The 20250-nt window shown below is 39.1% G+C and overlaps 2 protein-coding genes across 2 annotated transcripts in view; both read left to right on the top strand.

Annotated features, from left to right (window-relative positions):
• The window catches only part of MRC1 (mannose receptor C-type 1), a 98099-nt gene that overhangs the window by 63377 nt on the left and 14472 nt on the right, over positions 1-20250 (top strand). The window contains exons 16-22 of the mRNA XM_003903430.5: positions 195-236; positions 1948-2111; positions 4832-4899; positions 6658-6758; positions 7461-7606; positions 8007-8121; positions 12327-12493. Of these exons, the coding sequence (XP_003903479.2) occupies positions 195-236; positions 1948-2111; positions 4832-4899; positions 6658-6758; positions 7461-7606; positions 8007-8121; positions 12327-12493 (803 nt within the window). The remainder of the gene's footprint in view (positions 1-194; positions 237-1947; positions 2112-4831; positions 4900-6657; positions 6759-7460; positions 7607-8006; positions 8122-12326; positions 12494-20250) is intronic.
• On the top strand, positions 283-742 carry LOC101011685 (peptidyl-prolyl cis-trans isomerase NIMA-interacting 4). Its single transcript, XM_009214036.4, has one exon. It carries the CDS (start codon positions 308-310, stop codon positions 704-706), a length of 399 nt encoding a protein of 132 aa, XP_009212300.2. The 5' UTR covers positions 283-307; the 3' UTR covers positions 707-742.

Here is a 20250-nt window from a genome sequence, read left to right as displayed (position 1 = left end):
TTCACTTCTAATTCTCTTTTCCTTCATTCTGCTCTCCACAACATGATGTACAAATTGGAGAAAGAAAGGGAAGGGAAAAAAGAGAACAACTAAGTTTTTAGCAATATTGACTCATGAAAATAGTGAATATAGAAGGAAATGTAATTAGCAGAAGTTTAAGTACGCTTTATTTCTACTTTGCTCTTGTTTTACAGGACAAACACCAAAACCTGAGCCAACGCCAGCTCCTCAAGACAGTAGGTGTTTTCTTATTTTTTGATCTCTGTACTGATAACCCTTTCCCTGCCTCTTTTTTTTTTTTTCCTCAATGATGCCGCCCAAAGGAAAAAGTGGTTCTGGAAAAGCGGGGAAAGGGGGAGCAGCCTCTGGGAGTGACAGTGCTGACAAGAAGGCTCAAGGTCCCAAAGGTGGTGGCAATGCAGTAAAGGTCAGACACATTCTATGTGAAAAACATGGCAAAATCATGGAAGCCATGGAAAAGTTAAAGTCTGGGATGAGATTCAATGAAGTGGCCTCACAGTATAGTGAAGATAAAGCCAGGCAAGGGGGCGACTTGGGTTGGATGACCAGAGGGTCCATGGTGGGACGATTTCAAGAAGCAGCATTTGCCTTGCCTGTAAGTGGGATGGATAAGCCTGTGTTTACAGACCCACCGGTTAAGACGAAGTTTGGATATCATATTATTATGGTTGAAGGAAGAAAATAAAATCATATGAAAGACTGAAAAAAAAAAAAAAAAAAAGAAAAATTACTTGCCCTAGGAAGGTAGAGGGCAGAAGTCCTTAATACCTATGAGTGAGAATGTCATGGAAGTTTGGGTCTTCCTCTCCAGACAGAAGCTCATATGCGCAAACATAAGGCATGTTAATACAGTTTCTCAAGGGTTCATGAATCAATTCCAAGGTCCAGGGTTCTTCTTCTTTAGCACATATATTAGTGTCCACTGGCTGCTGTAACCAGTTACCAGGAACTTGGTGGCTTAAAATAACATGCAGTTACTCCCTTACAGTTCTGGAAGTCAGAAATCTGGAATCAATTTCACTGGGCCAAAATCCAGATGTTGGCAGGACCACGCTCCCGTTAGGGGCTCTAAGGGAGAATCTCTTTCCTTGCCTTTATAAACCAGCATCTAGAGCTGCATTCTGTGAACTCATCAGCTCGTGGCCCCTTCCTCCTTCAAAACCAGCAATGTAGCATCTTCTTCCAGTGATCACATTGCCTCTTTCTCTTTTAGTCAAATGTCCCTCCGCCCCTCTGCATAAGGATACTTGTTATTACATTTAGGGCCCACCTAGACGATCCAGGATAACCTTCCCATCTCTCAAGATCCTAACTTAATCATGACTATAAAGTCCTATTTTCCATATAAGCTAACATTCATAGGTTCCAGGGGTTAGGAACTAGATATCTTTGGGAGCTTTTATTCAACCTACTGTAGCACAGAACTATGGAACCCCATGTGGTAGAAAAAGCCTGAGGGGCCCACTTGATAAGAGAATTCCTTGCTTCTACCCTGAGGCACCCAAGTCCATCTATTAGAAGTTTTGCTTTTTCTTTTTTCCTTCTTATACTGAGGTGAAAGCTGCTTTCTCATAGTTCCCACTCCTCTGATCTAGAACATTATGGGTGTGTTGTATATAAATCCTCGCAGCTATGCTATCATATTGATGAGAGTGACACCCAGAGTTCTTTTACCCGGTAATGACATATGGAACTTAGCTGGGAATACAAAATGGGTCCTTTTTACTGGGTTGGTAGAAAGTGGATATTTTGGCTGAGGATTCAAATGTCTGTGTTTGACGTGGACATTCTGCTGTTGTGGTCTCTCAGAGTTGCAGACGCCTCTTGATATAGCAGCTCTATCCCTTTCACCTTTGCGTGCTACACACACCAGATTCTTGAATTTGTCTGTGTAAAACTCATGGCCTTTTCTCGTTAACTTTTCAGATCCACCAGTCACTGAAGATGGGTGGGTTATTTACAAAGACTACCAGTATTATTTCAGCAAAGAGAAGGAAACCATGGACAATGCACGAGCGTTTTGCAAGAGGAATTTTGGTGATCTTGTTTCTATTCAAAGTGAAAGTGAAAAGAAATTTCTATGGAAATATGTAAGAGCATCAATACATTTTTTAATGTTAACAGTTTTGGGGGGAACAGGTGGTGTTTCGTTGTATGGAAAAGTTCTTTAATGGTGACTTCTGAGATTTTGGTACACCTGTCACCTGAGCAGCGTACACTCTACTGAATGTGTAGTCTTTTATCCCTCACCCCCCTCTTACCTGTCCCTGAGTCCCCAAAGTCCATTGTATCATTCTTATGCCTTTGCATCCTCATAGCTTAGCTTCCACTTATGAGTGAGAATATACGATGTTTGGTTTTCCATTCCTGAGTTACTTCACTTAGAAAAATGGTCTCCAATTCCATCCAGGTTGCTGCAAATGTCATTATTTCATTCCTGAGTAGTATTCCATAGTGTATATATACCACATTTTCTTTATCCACTCATTGGCTGATGGGCATTTAGGCTGGTTCCATATTTTTGTGATTGCAAATTGTGCAAATATTAAAAACGTGTGTGCAAATGTCTTTTTCATATAATGACTTATTTTCCTCTGGGTAGATACCCAGTAGTGGGATCGCTGGATCAAATTGTGTTTCTACTTTTAGTTCTTTGAGGAGTCTCCATACTGTTTTGTAGAGTTGCTGTACTAGTTTACATTCCCACCAGCAAGGTAAAAGTGTTTCCTTTTCACCACATCCATGCCAACATCTATTATATTTTTATTTTTTAATTATAGCCATTCTTGCAGGAGTAAGGTGGTGTCACATTGTGATTTTTGATTTACATTTCCCTGATAATTTGTGATGTTGAGCATTTTTTCATAGAGCATCATTGATTTAAGGATGGAACAGTGACATATGATAAACATAATGTCTACCATTGGTACCCCCAGCACAATTTCTAATTATGTGCTGAATTTGCACTTCCAAAGGTCCAGGTAAAGATGGAAATGCAGGAGGAGGAGGAGGTCATAACACAAGTTATGCCCTATTGTTTAAATATTTAGTGCAGAATTGCAGAACTCAGAATAATTTTTTTGTTTGTTTGTTTTTGAGACAATGTCTCGCTCTGTTGCCCTGGCTGGAGTACAGTGGTGTGAGCTTGGCTCACTGCAACCTCCGCCTACTGGGTTCAAGCAGTTCTTCTGCTTCAGCCTTCCGAGCAGCTGGGACTACAGGTGCATACCACCATGCCTGGCTAATTTTTGTGTTTTTAGTAGAGACAAGGTTTTACTATGTTGGCCAAGCTGATCTTGAACTCCTGACCCTAAGTGATCTGCCTGCCCTGGCCTCCCAAATTGCTGGGATTGCAGGCGTGAACCACTGTGCCCAGTCCCAGAACCATTTTTTAGCTTGGATTTTGTGAGGATCCATACTTGTTGGCTTTGAGTTCACTAATTTGATTTGCAAAGATTGTAATTCTTAACTAGTTGTTATATGTCGGTCCTGGACCCTTTGTGTATCATATAGCTTAATTTTTAATTTAAAAATCTGGCTTACTTGGCCCAAATTGTTGGCCAACATATAACACAGTTTGATTATTTATTATAATCATCTTTCTTGGTTGTAACAAAATTGTGATACCATCAATATACCTGTCACTGAAGGTATAATTTATTTTTATAATTTATTTTTTCCAAGAGTGCTTTGTTCAGTATCTTTCTGATTAAAATTCTTCATGGCCTCATTGCCAGAGAGGAGATAACAGAGAGAAGCAGGAAAAAATAAGTTGAACAGTACTGAAAAAATAAAAATGCATTTGATTTATAAAGGTACTAGAGTATACTCCGGCTTACCATCATCTCGTGGATATAGCTTGCTTTGAAATTCTCAAGATGTTTTCTAATATTGCACAAATATATATATGAAAATCAAACATATCTATATATAGTGAAATAGTACGTTATAATGAAATTAATACATTTTGGGGTTCCTTTCCTTGCTCATGAATACACATATTCTCCCAAGTTTGAAAAACAGATATATCCTCCTTGCTTATACACAGATATACATTATATATGTAATATATACATAAAAATGTATAAAAACAAATATTTAAATAATATATATGAAATAAATATATTTAAAATAAATCTATATGTAAAATATATATGGGAAATATATGTAATGTATGTATAATATATATTATACATATCAATTCTCTCACCTCAGCCTTCCAAGTAGATGAGACTACAGGTGTGCACCACCATCTCCCACAGGGTGACTATTTTTCATATCTATATTTTGTATATATATTTGACATATAGATTTATTTTACATATATAATTACATTTATTACATTTATAATAAACATATGATATATTATAAACATATGATAAATTATAAACATGATATGTATAAAATAAATCTAATATATGATTCTTTTTTATATAAAAAAGAAAAATTTGTACACAATTTAATAACTTGAATTTGTAAAGCAAATGCCTTAAATCATTCTCTATAATATTAAATGCCTACAATAGTTACATTGTTGAAGATATTCTTTAAAACAAAGTAGCCAGTCAGGATTATAGGATTACGCATCAAAGAAAAGACTCTTGCTTTACAAATTCAAAGTATTAAATTGTGTGCATTTTTTTTTTTTTATTTCTAGGAAGAACGTCATATAGAATGTCCTACATTTCTGTAGAAATTCCTCTCTAGAAAAGGTTTCGATTAGGCTGCCTCATTAATATGTATGTTTTGTTCAAGAACTTGCCGATTGTGTGATTCTAAATTAAATTATACGTAAACTTCCTTGTTTCAGGTAAACAGAAATGATGCACAGTCCGCGTATTTCATTGGTTTATTGATCAGCTTGGATAAAAAGTTTGCGTAAGTAAATCAAGCTGAAAACAGCTCTGCTTGGGTTAGTGTTCTGACCGAAACCTATGAGTTATTTTGAGATTTTTCTTTGTGGAATGCATTTTTTAAAATCCTACAGCATTCTCAATTGAAATAGCAGCTTTCAAAAAAGAATTCAAAATAATTCTATTAAATATTTTCAGCACTATAAATGCCAAACAAACAACTCAAAATTGGGTTCAGTTTTTCAAAACTATGCTTTTCTTTGTTTTGAGATGTCATCATCTGTCAGGAAATCATCTACTAAAAAGTTGTGTTAGACATATACAAATACTGAACTTATTTAAAACATTGTAGTCCCGTCTGGGATGAGAATCTTGCTAACCTTGCTGCTGGGAACCACAGTATCCTTTCCTATTGCCCTGTTCCCTGTGTTAGCAGCATTATTTTGAAGCACACTTTCAAATTGCAGGAAATACTTTCCCTTTAAAAGAGTGATTGTCCCATTTTCTATTAGATATAGGAGCCAGAAAAAGCTGTAGGGACATGAGGAAATTAATACATTTAAGTTCTTTTTTCTTGTACATTAATACATATGTCCTCTAGAGTTTGAAGGGCAGATACGTCCTCCTGGCTCATGTACAGATTTTTTTAGCCTCATGTATTCCGGGGGACTGCTATTGTCATCTTTGAGCAATAGAGACCTAAATTCAAAGTCCTTATTGTTATTATTATTATTATTTGAGACAGGTCTCACTCTGTTGCCCAGGCTGGAGTGCAATGGGGCGATCACAGCTCACTGTAGCCTTGAAATCCTGGGTTCAAGCAATCCTTCCATTTCAGCCTCCTAAGTAGCTGGGATGACAGACATGCACCACCATACCCCACAGGGTCATTATTTTTAAAGAGTACAAATGTTGGGTCTTCCTTTGGACAAGGAACATCATTTTATCATTTCTAACGTGAAAAGGTCAAATTTGATGATCTCATGACTGGTCTCCTTCTGGCTCTCACAGTCTCTGAATTTCTATAGTTTGCAGACGTAAGTTTAGGCCACCTACATTACAAGAAACTAGAGTAAACACGAGAATCAGAAAATGAGCCTAATGAGAAATTCTATACGCTCTGCCTCTCCATGGGTGGTTTGGTTTTGTGGGAATCATGCCCGGGGAGTACGATGGGAGGATTTTTGTCTCTGGCTCATTTCCAGAGTAATCAGGGTCTCCACTTTGCGACTAAAGGTGGTTTTTTCCTGGGAGGGAAAAGAAGACAGCCTGGACATGGCATGAGGGTTCCCACTGCAGACTGCGATGCATGGAACACACCAAATACTCAGGCATTGGGGGTTTTCCTGCCATTCTCTGGAGATCTCCCTATTCTGGGTTGACTTGTCCTGCCCCACCAGTAGGCTGTAGCCAACTATTTTTTTTTTTTTTTGAGACTAAGTTTCATTCTTGTTGCCCAGGCTGGAGTGCAATGGTGCGATCTTGACTCGCTGCAGCCTCCGCCTCCCAGTTCAAGCGATTCTCCTGCCTTAGCCTCCCGAGTGGCTGGGATTACAGGAGCCCACAACGATGCCTGGCTAATTTTTTTTTTTAATTTTAATTTTTAGTAGAGATGGAGTTTCGCCATGTTGGTCAGGCTGGTCTCAAACTCCTGGCTTCAGGTGATCCATCCGCCTTGGCCTCCTGTAGTGCTGGGATTACAGGCGAGAGCCACTGCTCCTGACCTGTATCCAATTATTCTAATGATTGGATCATTGCAAAATGCCTGAATTTTCTTTTCCAGTTGGATGGATGGAAGCAAAGTGGATTACGTGTCTTGGGCCACAGGTGAACCCAATTTTGCAAATGAGGATGAAAACTGTGTGACCATGTATTCAAATTCAGGTAGGCAAGTCATGCATGTTGAATTTGCTTTGTGGCATGGCATGTCATTTGCCACATGCCTAGACTAAAAGTAGCAAGTTGTGCGCTATGTCAGGCAAGATAAGGAGAGAGAATAAAGGATAATTCTAATTTTAGCAACATAGCAGTTCAATTTATAAGGAGAATGGATGCTTAACATTTACACTAGTAAATGACATAGTTAATCTTCTCACTTCTTCCCAAATTAGGAACCACTTTTTCATGTTCTGATTTGAAAAAATTATCCAGAATTTGTTTATCTATCTCCTTTATTTCTCTCTGGCTCCTTATTATTCTGCAAAATGGGAATAATGACAGAATCTATCAATTGTTGAGAAGATGAAATGAAATCATACATCTAAAATACTATATAGATGCTTGGTGTATATAAAGTTTGCTATTGTTAGGTTATTATTATTAGCTATTACCATTTAGGTAATATATCTGCAACATCAAGTATCTGTTTGGTTCATAGGATGTTCCCTATAAAGTGGAACTATTATTAGTTTAAGTAAAACAGCAAAAGGATATTGCATGGATACCTCTAGTCACATGTAAAAACCAAGTTTGATTACAGTCTAAATAAGTTTTGAGAATTCTTATAAAATATAAATATATTTTTTTAAAATAATGTTTTAAAACATAAACATGGGAATCTAATTTAACTATTTTTCTCTTTGCCAGGGTTTTGGAATGACATTAACTGTGGCTATCCAAATGCCTTCATTTGCCAGCGACATAACAGTAGTATCAATGCTACCACGGTTATGCCTACGAAACCCTCGGTCCCATCAGGGTGCAAGGAAGGTTGGAATTTCTACAACAACAAGGTACTAGGGGAATTAGTTGCAATCTTGGCACTGATCAGTATGGAGAGTGACGCAAATCTTTCAGCTCAAAGTTAACTTTTGCTAGCCTCATCACTTTAGAAAATTTTTGGCAAGACTAGGTGAAGATTTGCATGACAAACTCTCTATGGAAATTGAGAGCATACTTGAGATATTACCCACATTGATGTACCCTTTCTCCCGAGGGAGAATAAAACTTTGCAAAGAAAGTGAGTGGGTCATAAAACTAACAGTTTTTAAAATCTCTAGTTGGTGGTGAGAAATTTCTGATTTAGCTATAATCTTCATGAATAATTTTGCTTTTGGTAGAGCAAAGTTGATCATCTTTAGTTAACCCCCATGGTTTTTCTTTTTTTTTTTCTGCCCCCTCCTTCCATCCCAGTGTTTCAAAATCTTTGGATTTGTTGAAGAAGAAAGAAAAACTTGGCAAGAGGCACGAAAAGCTTGTATAGGCTTTGGAGGGAATCTGGTCTCCATACAAAATGAAAAAGAGCAAGGTATGCGGCCATTTTGCAATTAGTTGTGCATTTAAATATGGAATTTTGACTGCAAAATGGTAAAATATCGCTGACAGTAAATGACTTTTTGGTTTTCCAGTGTAAAAGTTAAGAAAGTGGAAAAAATCAAATGCTTATTGAAAACTGTTTTATTCAATTATAGCACATATTAAGCTGTTTATTTTATATAAAGTCCTTATATAAAGTCATCACAACTCTAAGAAGCAGGTATTATAACCCCATTTTGTGAGTGGGGAAATGGTGCATGGACAGCTTTGAGTGAAGGAGCTTGCCTGTTAAGCAGTCGAGCTGGGAATGAAACCTAGGCTTGTCCAGCTTTCTACCAAAACAGTTTGCTCCCAAAGAGTCAAAGAAGAGTCCTTCTAGTAATAAGATGAAAAATTGCTGCTTTCCCATTTATTGCTCTGCTTTCCCATTTATTGCATTACAAGTCACTTGATCATATAACTTGTAATGCAACACAATTGATATTTTAAATATGAAGTTTGAACAAATTTCGATTTTTTTTTTTTTGAAACAAGGTCTTACTCTGTTGCCCAGGATTATAACTCACTGCAGCCTCGAACTCCTAAGCTCAAGCAATCCTCTTGCCTCAGCCTCCTGGGTAGCTAGGGCAGGCCTGAGTCATAATGCTCGGCTAATTTTTTTAAAGTTGTTGTTGTTGTTGTCGTTGTTGTTGTTTTGTAGAGATAGAATCTCACTATGTTGCGCAGGCTGGTCTTAACTCCCATCTCAGCCTCCCAAAGTGTTAGGATTACAGGTATGAGCCACCACACCTGGCTTTGAAACATTTTTTGATAAAACATGAAAATAAGAAAGAACTATGAAGGAGAATATTCACCATATTCATAGAGAAGATGGAAAAATCATGATATTGTCATCAAAAAAACGGTGCCCACCATTTCTACCTCATCTTTCTGTGGAGGCATCCACTGAAATAGGTATTAGGTTAAATTGTGACTTGCCCTTTAAGGAGAGTTTTGACCAACTGCAGGAGATTCAGACTAAACTGATGAAGGGTTTGGAAATCACTGCAAGTGAGTCAGTGTTGAAAGACTCTCAGGTTATACAACTTGGAAAAGAGAGGATGTGGATTTTGAAGGATCACCCTGTGTCGCCTCAGATACAAGACCCGGAACCAATGAGCGATGGTCACAGGGAAATAGATTTAGGCTCAAAATTAGGGGTTAGGGGCCATTGTTACAGAATTGATTGGATAGACTGCTTTGTGAGGAAGGTGAAGTTTCTAAAGGGCTGTGAATATGCTTACACTGGAAGATACTCAGATGGATGCTAGAGCATCCTGTATGTTAGCTGGTATGTAGTACAGAAGATGCTCCACAGTTGTTTGTTGTATATATAACTTTATAAGGACATGGTAGGAGACATATGGACTGAATATTCTGTAAGCTCTCTTTTGGTTCTGAGATTCTTTGACTTCTAGAATCATTTATTTCAAAAATGGTGCGAGAAAGAAAATAGAAGAAAAACATAGGAAGTAAGAAAGGCACTAGAAACATGTAGGGTGCTCTCTCAAAAGTCTTATTTGGCTTTGTGAATGCCACCATGTGCTCTCTGAGAACACATTGTACAATAAATCCCAACCAAGCTTTCACTGAGAACGTTTGACAAGTTGAGCAATTTGTCAGGCACTGAAAGAAAAGGGTCAAACCAAAGCACACAGTACAAGAACATAACATTCACATTTCTCCAACTGGCCTATCCCATTTTGGGCTTAGCTACCCAGCAGAGAAACACAATAATTGATTTCCCCTGTTAACCACAAAGTGCTGATTCCTGGCACAATGAAACTGAAACTGGATAATAGAGATGTGCAGAAGGAAACAATTTTCAGATAAAATAACATTATTCCTGGCAAAACAGGCACACGTCGTTGAATTCTTATTGTGGTTGTTGGCAGAAAAAAGTGCTGAATCTTGGCAGGTAGAGCTTTTCCATGTTTCATTTCAAGCTGGGGATGAGGCAAAAGTTATGGTCGTATTTGGAAAACAAAACAAAACCAAAACAACTATCTACCCATGCTCTTTTCTTCTTAGAGACAGGGTCTCGCTGGATCACCCAGGCTGGAGAGCATTGATGTGATTATAGCTCACTGCAGCCTCCAACTCCTGGGCTCAAGTAATCCTCATGTCTTAGCCTCCAAAGTAGCTGGGACTACAGGTGTGCACCATCATACCTGGCTAATTTTTAAATTTTTTTTGTAGAGAGAGGGTCTTTCTATGTTGCCCAGGCTGGCCTTAAACTTCTGACCTCAAGTGATCCTCCCACCTTGGCCTCCCAAATTGTTGAGATTACAGGTGTGAGCCACCGTATCTAGCTGTACTTATGCTCTTTTTTCTTTTCTGAAAAAGTTGGAAGAATTTTTTTAAAAAAATCTTTAGTTAATTGAGAAAAATAGAAGTCTCTGAGTGAGATGGTAGCTGCCTCTTCTACTCTGCAGAAAGAGTAAGCGTATAGCAATGGAATTGCTTGAAATTCCATGAACTTGTTTGTTCATGAATACACAGATAATTACATCTCTGCAGATTTCTATTTTGTATTTTCTATTAGTAACCCTGAGTGCTTAGTCATTCTATTTCCTATTTACATTCAGGAGACGTGTTTAAGTGTAAATGTTTGCAAATTGTTGTTTAGTAGAGTAGGTACTTGTCGGTCTTGGAAGTAATGGCTCAGGTGGTGGTTCTGGCCCCAGATGGCAGCTGCCATGGGAGGCCTGGTGGTGGGCCGAGGGAAGGGGAGGGACACATGTACAATTCAACCTTTTATGTCTCTTGGATGTTTGCCACCATCCGCTTGGTCACAGAATTGATAAGCAAGAAGCCATATTCTATAGTATCATCCAGTGATGTGAGCAATTTATTATTGACTGATTTGTGTAGAGATGGGGTCTCCCTTTGTTGCCCAGGCTGAAGTGCAGTGGCACAACCATGGCTGTCTGCAGCCTCAACCTCCTGGGCTCAAGCAATTCTCCTGCCTCAGCCTTTTGAGAAGCTGGGACTACAGGCACACGCCACCGATGCTTTGTTAATTTTTGTATTTCTTTGTAGAGACAGGGTGTCACCATGTTGCCCAGGCTGATCTTGAACTCCTGGCCTCAAGCAACCTTCCTGTCTCTGCCTCTCAAAGCACTAGGATTACAGGCACCAGCCACCATCCTCAGCCCCTGATGTGAGCGTTTTAGCATCAGGATGGTCCCCTGGATCCAAGCACACTGAGTAGATGGACAACTGATCTCTAGGGATTTCTACCCCACCTCCCCAGGAGGAATCTCAATTGGGAAACTTTTGGTTTGGCAATCTGAGACACTGAGAATTTGACAGCTGTGTTAGTCTCTTCTCACACTACTGTAAAGAGCTGCCCAAGACTGGGTAATTTATAAAGGAAAGAGGTTTAATTGACTCACACTTCCACGTAGCTGGGGAGGCCTCAGGAAATTTACAATCATGGTGGAAGGGGAAGCAAACATGTCCTTCTTCACATGGTGGTAGGACAGAGAAGCGCAAAGCAAAGCATTAAAAGATAAAACCATCAGCTCTTGTAAGAACTCATCTCATTCACTATCATGAGAACAGAATGGGAGAAACATCCCCCATGATTCAGTTACCTTCACCTAGTCCCACTCTTAATATGTGGGAATTATGACAATTGCAGGTGAGATTTGGTTGGGGAAACAGAGCCAAATCATATCAACAGTCTAATGATTCTTGTTTTGACAGTTTTAATTTTTTCAGAACTGTCTGGGTTAAGAGTCCTTTGTCCCATGGTTATTATATAAATCAGATTATCTTATTTACAGAATCAGGACAGCCACTAATCCATATGGTGACTTTTTATGAATTAGAAAAAGTTGTGGTTGTAGGCAGTCACAACCCAGATAAGGGTGCACAGAATGGAGCCCTCGGGCAGGGTGCAACTTGCACAACTGTCTTCAGTGGCCTAGATAAAACCTAGACTTTTATTGTATGAAACTTTTCAAAGTCCAAAGCTCAAGTGATAACACAATGCTGATATTAGAATGTTCGTGTGTTCATGGTAAGTGTTTTTAAGTAACAGTGACACAAATCACATGCTCAGTATTTTGAAATTCATATATTTTGAATATTTTCCATATTTTGAGTATTAACCCTCAAAGTTTAAAATTATTTCATGAAATTTTCTTTCAGCATTTCTTACCTATCACATGAAGGACTCCACTTTCAGTGCCTGGACTGGGCTGAATGATGTCAATTCAGAACACACGTTCCTTTGGACGGATGGACGAGGAGTTCATTACACAAACTGGGGGAAAGGTTACCCCGGGGGAAGAAGAAGCAGTCTTTCTTATGAAGATGTAAATATCAGATTCAGGTCACCTCTCTACACACCATCAGCTTGCATAGGGTTATCATCTTATTGGTTACTCTTCCATGAAAGAATCTACCAGAATACTCCTTGGTCTGGTCCATGCTTGCAGATTTTACCTATTTCAGACTGAGCTGACTTGGAGGGAGGGAGTATATATTCAGTTAAAAAGTCTTTAGCTTGGGGAAGTGGCGATAGTGAGGGGTCAGGAAACCCAGTTCCATTCTAAGCCTAATTTGCAGTCAAAAGAAACACTTCAACCTAGAGTTATCAACTTTCTTTGTGTCACCTTCCCCTTATCCCTTGCAGCTGCTGTAGTAGTTGGGGTGTAGGCCTGGAAGCTACTACTGCTTCTAAAGATCACATCATCATCATCCATCATCATCACCATCATCATCATGAGCTAATATTTGTAGACTGCTTATTATGTGCCAGATGCTTTTGTACGCCAACCTGGGAGACAGATTGCTACTTTATTTTACTACTTTTTTTCTTATATAATTGAACAACCAACTTATCAACATCAACACCATGTTAGGGATTGTAAAATGTGTGACGAAATGGAAGATTTTGTTTTTACCTTAAAAGTGTGTACACTTAAACTAGACCACAAGTCTTATATAAGAAGGAAGATAGGAAAGAAATGAACATGTCTAATGACAGGATCAGCTATAAACATTGTAGTAGCTAAGAGGAAACAAACTCACTGTGGAAGGTGGTGACTTAATCAGGCGACACACATCTATGGTGTCCTATGTGCTGGACACTGTCTTTGTCCATGATGGAGGAAAGAAATATGAAAAAGAATCAGCTATGGGTCCTTCTTCCCTCCCTCCCTCCCTCCCTCTCTCTCCCTCTCCCTCTCCCTCTCCCTCTCCCTCTCCCTCTCCCTCTCTCTTTCTCTTTTTCCCTATCTCTCTTTCACTCTCTCAGTCTCTCACCCCATTGCCCAGGCTGGAGTGCAGTGGCATGATCTTGGCTCACTACAATCTCTACCTCCCAGGTTCAAAGATTCTTCTGCCTCAGCCTCCCAAGTAGCTGGGATTACAGGTGTCCCCCACCATGACTGACTAATTTTTGCATTTTTAGTAGAGTTGGGCCTTTACCATATTGGCCAGGGTGGTCTCCAACTCCTGACCTCAAGTGATCCACCTGCCTTGGCCTCCCAAAGTGCTGGGAATACAGGCATGAGCCACCACGCCCATCCAGGGTTTTGTTTCAAGAAATTTAAAACATAATAATCAGGAGAACTTAGCAAAAGGATGAAAAGGCCATGTTAGATGGTCAAGGTGGGCAGTCTTCAAGCAAGAGATACATGATGTGTTTGGGCAAATGGAGTAAATGGCTTTGAATGTAGCAGGAGTTTTATGCAGAAAAAGAAGTCGGAGTAAGCTACAAAAGGTGGAAAGTAGAATTCAGAGAAATGTAGATGCCCTATGATGGAGTTTGGACTTTGTCAAATAAGCAAAACAAACAAACAAACAAAAAAACAAAAAAAAATTGAAAAATGACCTACTCAACATGGCATTTTTATGACCATTAATAATTTGGTAGCTGTTTGCCAGGTGAATACATTTTGGTGATGGAGCCAGACAGCAGCCCGTAGGTTGCTCTGTCTGTGAAGTAGCCATTCTTTTGTTTCTTTACTTCTTGAATAAACTTGCTTTAACTACTCTAGATAAAAAATAACTGGTGATGGGTAAATAATTTTCTGTGGAGAAATTCTTTCATTTTCATGACACCGGTGAGGACTGAAGACTTACTGAAGAAGTGAAAGTAGAATGGAGCGAGACAGTATTTGCTTAGACAGATTTAATGGATGAGAGGTGAATTTCTTGTAAATCAAAAGCATTCATTATCATACACATTTTTGTTGTTTTTAGAACATAAAGAAAGACAGAAACAATAAAAACAAACCAACAAACAAAATCTGTAATCTCACCAATTCAGAAAAAAAACACTGCTAATTTTTTGTTGAATTTTTCTCCCAGACTTTTTCGCAGTGCATATAAACAGATAAAGTTTATATTTCACAAAAATGGAATCAAAATACACATAATGCTTTTAATTTTATTTTAGTTTTTTGAGATGGAGTCTCGCACTGTCACCCGGCTGAAGTGCAATGACGCGACCTCGGCTCACTGCAACCTCCACCTCCCGGGTTCACGTGATTCTCCTGAGTAGCTGGGATTACAGGAGCACACCACCACACCTGGCTAATTTTTTTTGTACTGTTAGTAGAGACGGGGTTTCACTACATTGGCCAGACCGGTCTCCAGCTCCTGACCTCATGATCCACCCGCCTCGGCCTCCCAAAGTGCTGGGATTACAGGCTTGAGCCACCGCTCCCGGCAATGGTTTTTTAAAAACAGTTTCAGGACTTTAAAATAGAGAAGATGAATATAGTTAGAAAAGGAGAATGGGAGAGAACTTGTAATATGTCTTTCGTGGTGGAAACATGCTTGGATTGTAACAGGTTTTCTGGATCAGAGACTCTGAGCCAGGATAATGGGGGATAAAAATAGTTAAGAAAGGAAATGGGGTGACTGGAGAACTTTTGAAATGTAAGTTTCAGGTTGCCTGATAGTTGTATCACATGGGATGAAGACACTGCAGGTTGACAAGATGTCTGTGGCAGGAGTGTAGGCTGTGATTCTCTGTAGCTCAAGGGATGGGTTAAAGATGTGTTGACTTCACAGTGACACGTCTCTTATGTACTTTCATTCAGAAAAACTGCAGTCACTTTTTTGGTTGTCTTTGTGTATCGCTATTAGTGTATTATTATTGACTTAACATTTTCTTTAATTTCTAGGTATTTTGGAATTTTCCAACTGTTACTGATTTCTGGTTTAATTCCATTGTGGTCTTAGAGAACAGTTTATGTGTTTTCTGTTCTTTTAAATTTGTTAAGGCATGTTTTATGGCTCCGAATATGGTCTATCTTGGTGAATGTTTCATGTGATCTTGAGAAGAATATATATTCTACTGTTATTGGACGAAGTAGTTTACAGATGTCAATGAGATCTGTTTGATTGATGGTACTGTCCAGTTTAATTATGTTCTTACTGATTTTTTGCCTGCTGGATCTGTCTATTTTTGATAGAAGAGTATTGAAGTCTCCAATCCTAATCATGGATTTATCTATTTATCTTTGCAGTTCTGTCAGTTCTCACTTTATGTATTCTGATTTTCTACTGTTGGCCACATATGCAATACAGACTGTTATGTCTTTGTGGGGAATTGTCTGCTAGATCATTATGTAATGTTCCTCTTCACCTCTGGTAACTTTCCTTGCCCTACAGTCTACTCTGTCTGACATTAATACAGCTGGTCCAGCTTTCTTTTGATTAGTGTTAGTATAGTGTATCTTTCTCCATTTTTCTTCACTTTTAACTTATGTGTATCTTTATATTTAAAGTGAATTTCTTATACCAAGATATGAGTCTCTGTTAATTTGTGTATTTAGACCACTAACATTTAAAACGATTGTTGATATAGCTGGGTTAACACCTATCATATTTGTTATTGTTTTCTGTTTTTATTCTGCATTTCATTTTTTTGTCTTCCACTCTTTCTTGCCTTCTCTGGTTTTACTTCAATATTTTGTATCATTGTATTTGTTCTCCACCCCTAGCATACCAATTATACTTTAAGAAAATTTTTTTCTTTTCTTTTTTATTTTTATTATAAATAAAGATGGGGTCTTTCTATGTTACCCAGGCTGGTCTTGAACTCTTGGGCTCAGGCAATCCTCCTACCTTGGCCTCCCAAAGTACTGGGATTACAGCCACGAGCCACCATTCTTGGCCTGAAACGAAAACAAAAACAAACTTTCTTTAGTGGTTGCTCTTGAGTTTACAGTATACATTTACAACTAATTCGAGTCCTTTTTCAAATAGCATGTAAGAAAGCATGTCCTACTTCTTCCTCGTCTCCCATGTAACATTGCTATAATTTATTTCACTTATCTATAAGCTATTATCACCAAATACATTATCACCAAATACATTGTTGTCCACTTTTTACATTAGAGTCCTTAGTATATTATTCATAGTTGTTTAACAACAACTATAGTTGTTTGAACAAACTGGTATCTGTTAGATGAGTTCAGAATAAGGAAAATGAAAAATTCTGTATTTCTTTCATTTATTCCTTCTCTAATGCTCATTTATATAGACCTGAGTTTCTGACATATATAATTTTCCTTCTTTTTTCCTTTTAACATTTCTTTCAAGCTAAGTTTACAGGCAACAAATTTTCTCAATGTTTGTTTGTCTGAGAAAGTCTTTGTTTTCTTTTCACTTCTTAAGGATAATTTCACTGGAGACAGAATTCTAGGTTGGTGGGTTTTTTCTTTCAGCACTTTAAATATTACATTCCACTCTTCTTGCTTGCATGGTTTCTGAAAAGAAATCCAATGTAATTACTATCCTTGCTTCTTTATGGATAAGAGTTTTTTTTCCTCAGGCGTCTTTCAAGATTTTCTCTTCATCTTTGATTTTCTGCCATTTGAGTATTATGTGTCTAGATGTCGTATCTTAGTATTTATCCTGTCTGATGTTCTCTGAGCTTCCTGGATCTGTGATTTGCTGTCAATCATTAATTTTGGGAAATTCTAAGTCATTATTGCTTCAAATAATACTTCTTCTGTTCCTTTCTCTCGTTTCCTGGGCCACACCCAGTGAGCCTATCGGAGATAGTCTTCATTTCTGTTAAGGTGTTTTTGATTTCTAGAATTTCCTTTTGATTTTTTCTTAGCATTTTCATCTCTCTGCCTATGTTAGCTACCCAGTCTTGCTTGTTATCCACTTTTTACGTTAGAGTCCTTAGCATATTATTCATAGTTGTTTAAATTTTTGATAATTCCACTATCTTTGTCACATCCGAGTCTGCTTATTATTCTTGCTCTTCGCTTCAAACTGTGTGTGTATGTTTAAAAAATCTTTTAGTGTGTCTTATATTTTTATGTTGAAAGCTGCGTATATATTATAGTGCAGGGGTCTGCAACCCACAGGCCGCAGATGGGTACCAATCCATGACCTGTTAGGAACTGAGCCTCACAGCGGGAGGTGAGCGGCAGGCGAGTGAGCAAAGCTTCATCTGTATTTACAGCCACTCCCCGTCACTCGCATCACTGCCTGAGTTCCGCCTCCTGTCAGATCAGCAGCGGCATTAGATTCTCATAGAAATGTGAACCCTATTGTGAACTGTGCATGCACGGGATCTAGGTTGCGCACTCTGTATGAGAATCTAATGCCTGATGATCTGTCACCGTCTCCCATCACCCCCAGATGGGACCAGATTGACCAGGGAAACAAGCTCAGGGCTCCCACTGATTCTACGTGATGATGAGTTATATAATTATTTTATTACATTGTACAATGTAATAATAATAGCAATAAAGTGCACAATAAGCATATGTGCTTGAATCATCTGGAAACCACCCTCCACCCCAGTCCGTGGAAAGTTTGTCCTCCATGAAACTGGTCCCTGGTGCCAAAAAGGTTGGGAACTGCTGATGTAGTGGATAAAGGGAACAGAGGTAAATAGACATTTAGTGTGAGGTTTTGTGTTTATTTAGCTACGAGTTAGGCTGTGTTTGCTGTTTGCTGTCGCTTTAGGTGTCAGAGGTTAAAATCTCTGGTGTCCTTGTTTCTGTCTCTCCTGTTGTGTTTGGGTTCTCCTAAAGACTTCTTAAATAATGTCAGAGAGGCACAGTTCTTCGGCTGTATCTGCCTGTTGTCATACGGGAGCCCCAAGGATATGGCTGTAAGATATTGGGGAGGGGAAGTATTTCGTAGTCCTAGGATGGGGACTCGGACTTTTAGGGAATCTGTGCTGTGACCTTCAAAAGTGCTTCTCAGTTTTGTTTTATTGCTTTTTCCTTTTGGGTGAGACAGGAAAGCTAGAGAGGCTGGAGTTGAGTATTTCTTTTCTCCTAGGTTAGTTTATGTGGTGAAACCACAGTCAGTTAAGCACGGGTAAAGTTGTCGCTCTTGAGTGCTGGTCTTATTAAGAACAGAATGAATGCTTTGTCGTGTTTAAAAATGGCTCTTCTCCCACCTCTCCTGTTGGAAGCAAGTGGAGATTTTTCTCCAGTCTGCACTGTAAGAATCCGGTAGGGCTCCTGGAAGGAAAACTCACAAAACTCTGGAATCTCCCTAGGACTGCCTCCCCATGTACTCCTCTGCCAATAGTTTTTAATTTTCAAACTTGTCCACACTGAACCTCCAGCAATGTGTCAATGACATTTAGTATCTCCTGCCTCAATACTGGTTCCCGTTTTCTGCTCCTGGGCTTCTGCTCTGGTCAGTTCTGATTCCCTGTATCCATCAGTCTGTTTCTCCAATTTGGGGGGCAGCTGTTTGTCTTGTGACCTCCATTTTCCAATGCATTTAAAAGAAGTTGTTGATTTTCAGCTTCTCTAGCCTTTTTCTTGCATTGTGGATGGGAGTGACAACTTCCAAACTCCTTATATATCAAACTAGAAACTTAAAGTCCTCAACATTTTCTTTAAGTGTACTCCTTTTTTTTTTTTGCTTAAGTTTACTTTAAAAGAAAACTTCTTTTTAGGAGAAAGTGGAAAATTGATATAGTCACCATAAGTAGAAGATAACTGGCCAGGTGTGGTGGCTCATGCCTGTAATCCCAGCACTTTGGGAGGCCGAGATGGGTAGTTCACGAGGTCAAGAGATCGAGACCATCCTGGCCAACATGGTGAAACCCCATCTCTACTAAAAGTACAAAAATTAGCTGGGCATGGCGGCACACACCTGTAGTCCCAGCTACTTGGGAGGCTAAGGCAGGAAAATTGCTTGAACCCAGGAGGCAGAGGTTGCAGTGAGCCAGGATTGCACCACTGCACTCCAGCCTGGCGAGAAAGCGAGACTCCATCTCAAAAACAAACGAACAAAAACAAACAACAAAAAATGAAGATAACTGTGAAAATAAACATAGTGAAATTTGGGGGCTCCAGCAAAAAAGTAAAATGATTTGACTAGGTCTCTTGTCTTTATTTCTGACTTCCCTCAGCCCCTCTCTCCCTTCTTCCTTCCCTCCCTTCTTCCCTCCCTCCCTCCCTCCCTTCCTTCCTTCCTTCCTTCCTTCCTTCCTCCCTTCCTTCCTTCCTTCCTTCCTTCCTTCCTTCCTTCCTTCCTTCCCTCCCAAGGTCTTGCTCTCTCAGCAAGGCTAGAGTGCAGTGGTATGGACATAGTTCACTGCAGCCTCAACCTCCCAGGCTCAAGTGATCCTCCCACCTCAGTCTCCTGACTGGCTGAGACCACAGACATGCACCACCATGCCCAGCTAATTTTGTTTATTTTTTGTAGAGTTGAGGTCTCCCTATATTGCCCAGGCTGATCTCGAACTCCTAGGCTCATGCGATCTTCTCGCCTTGGCCTCTCAAAGTGCTGGGATTACAGTTGTGAGCCACTGCGCCTGGCCTTCTCTTACTTTACATGAGCAAAATACCATATTTCAAATTAAAGTTCAGATTGTATATTGAAATGGGGCAGGCAGCATGTGTTTCTCTCACCTCTACTCCAACAGGACCAGATATGAGGATTAGATGGAAATAATGGCATTTCAGGGAAAAAAAACCCAAAAAACAAAAATCTGAGATATATTTAGTACTTAAAGGAAAGAAGGATTTGGAATGGCAAACACATTCACAACCAAACAAATACAATATTGTTCCAGTCCTGGCATACTCCCCCGTAAGATTATAAATAAGATGTGAAACTTTCT

Source organism: Papio anubis, chromosome 11 (genome assembly GCF_008728515.1).
Source record: "Papio anubis isolate 15944 chromosome 11, Panubis1.0, whole genome shotgun sequence".
Taxonomy (NCBI): Eukaryota; Metazoa; Chordata; class Mammalia; order Primates; family Cercopithecidae; genus Papio; species Papio anubis.
The sequence above is the reverse complement of the archived record's forward strand: the minus strand, read 5'-3'. Positions and strand labels throughout refer to the sequence as shown.

What these genes read in the sequence shown, in the direction of transcription:
- LOC101011685 (XM_009214036.4), top strand. Translation starts at nt 308, where the DNA reads ATGATGCCGCCCAAAGGAAAAAGTGGTTCTGGAAAAGCGGGGAAAGGG.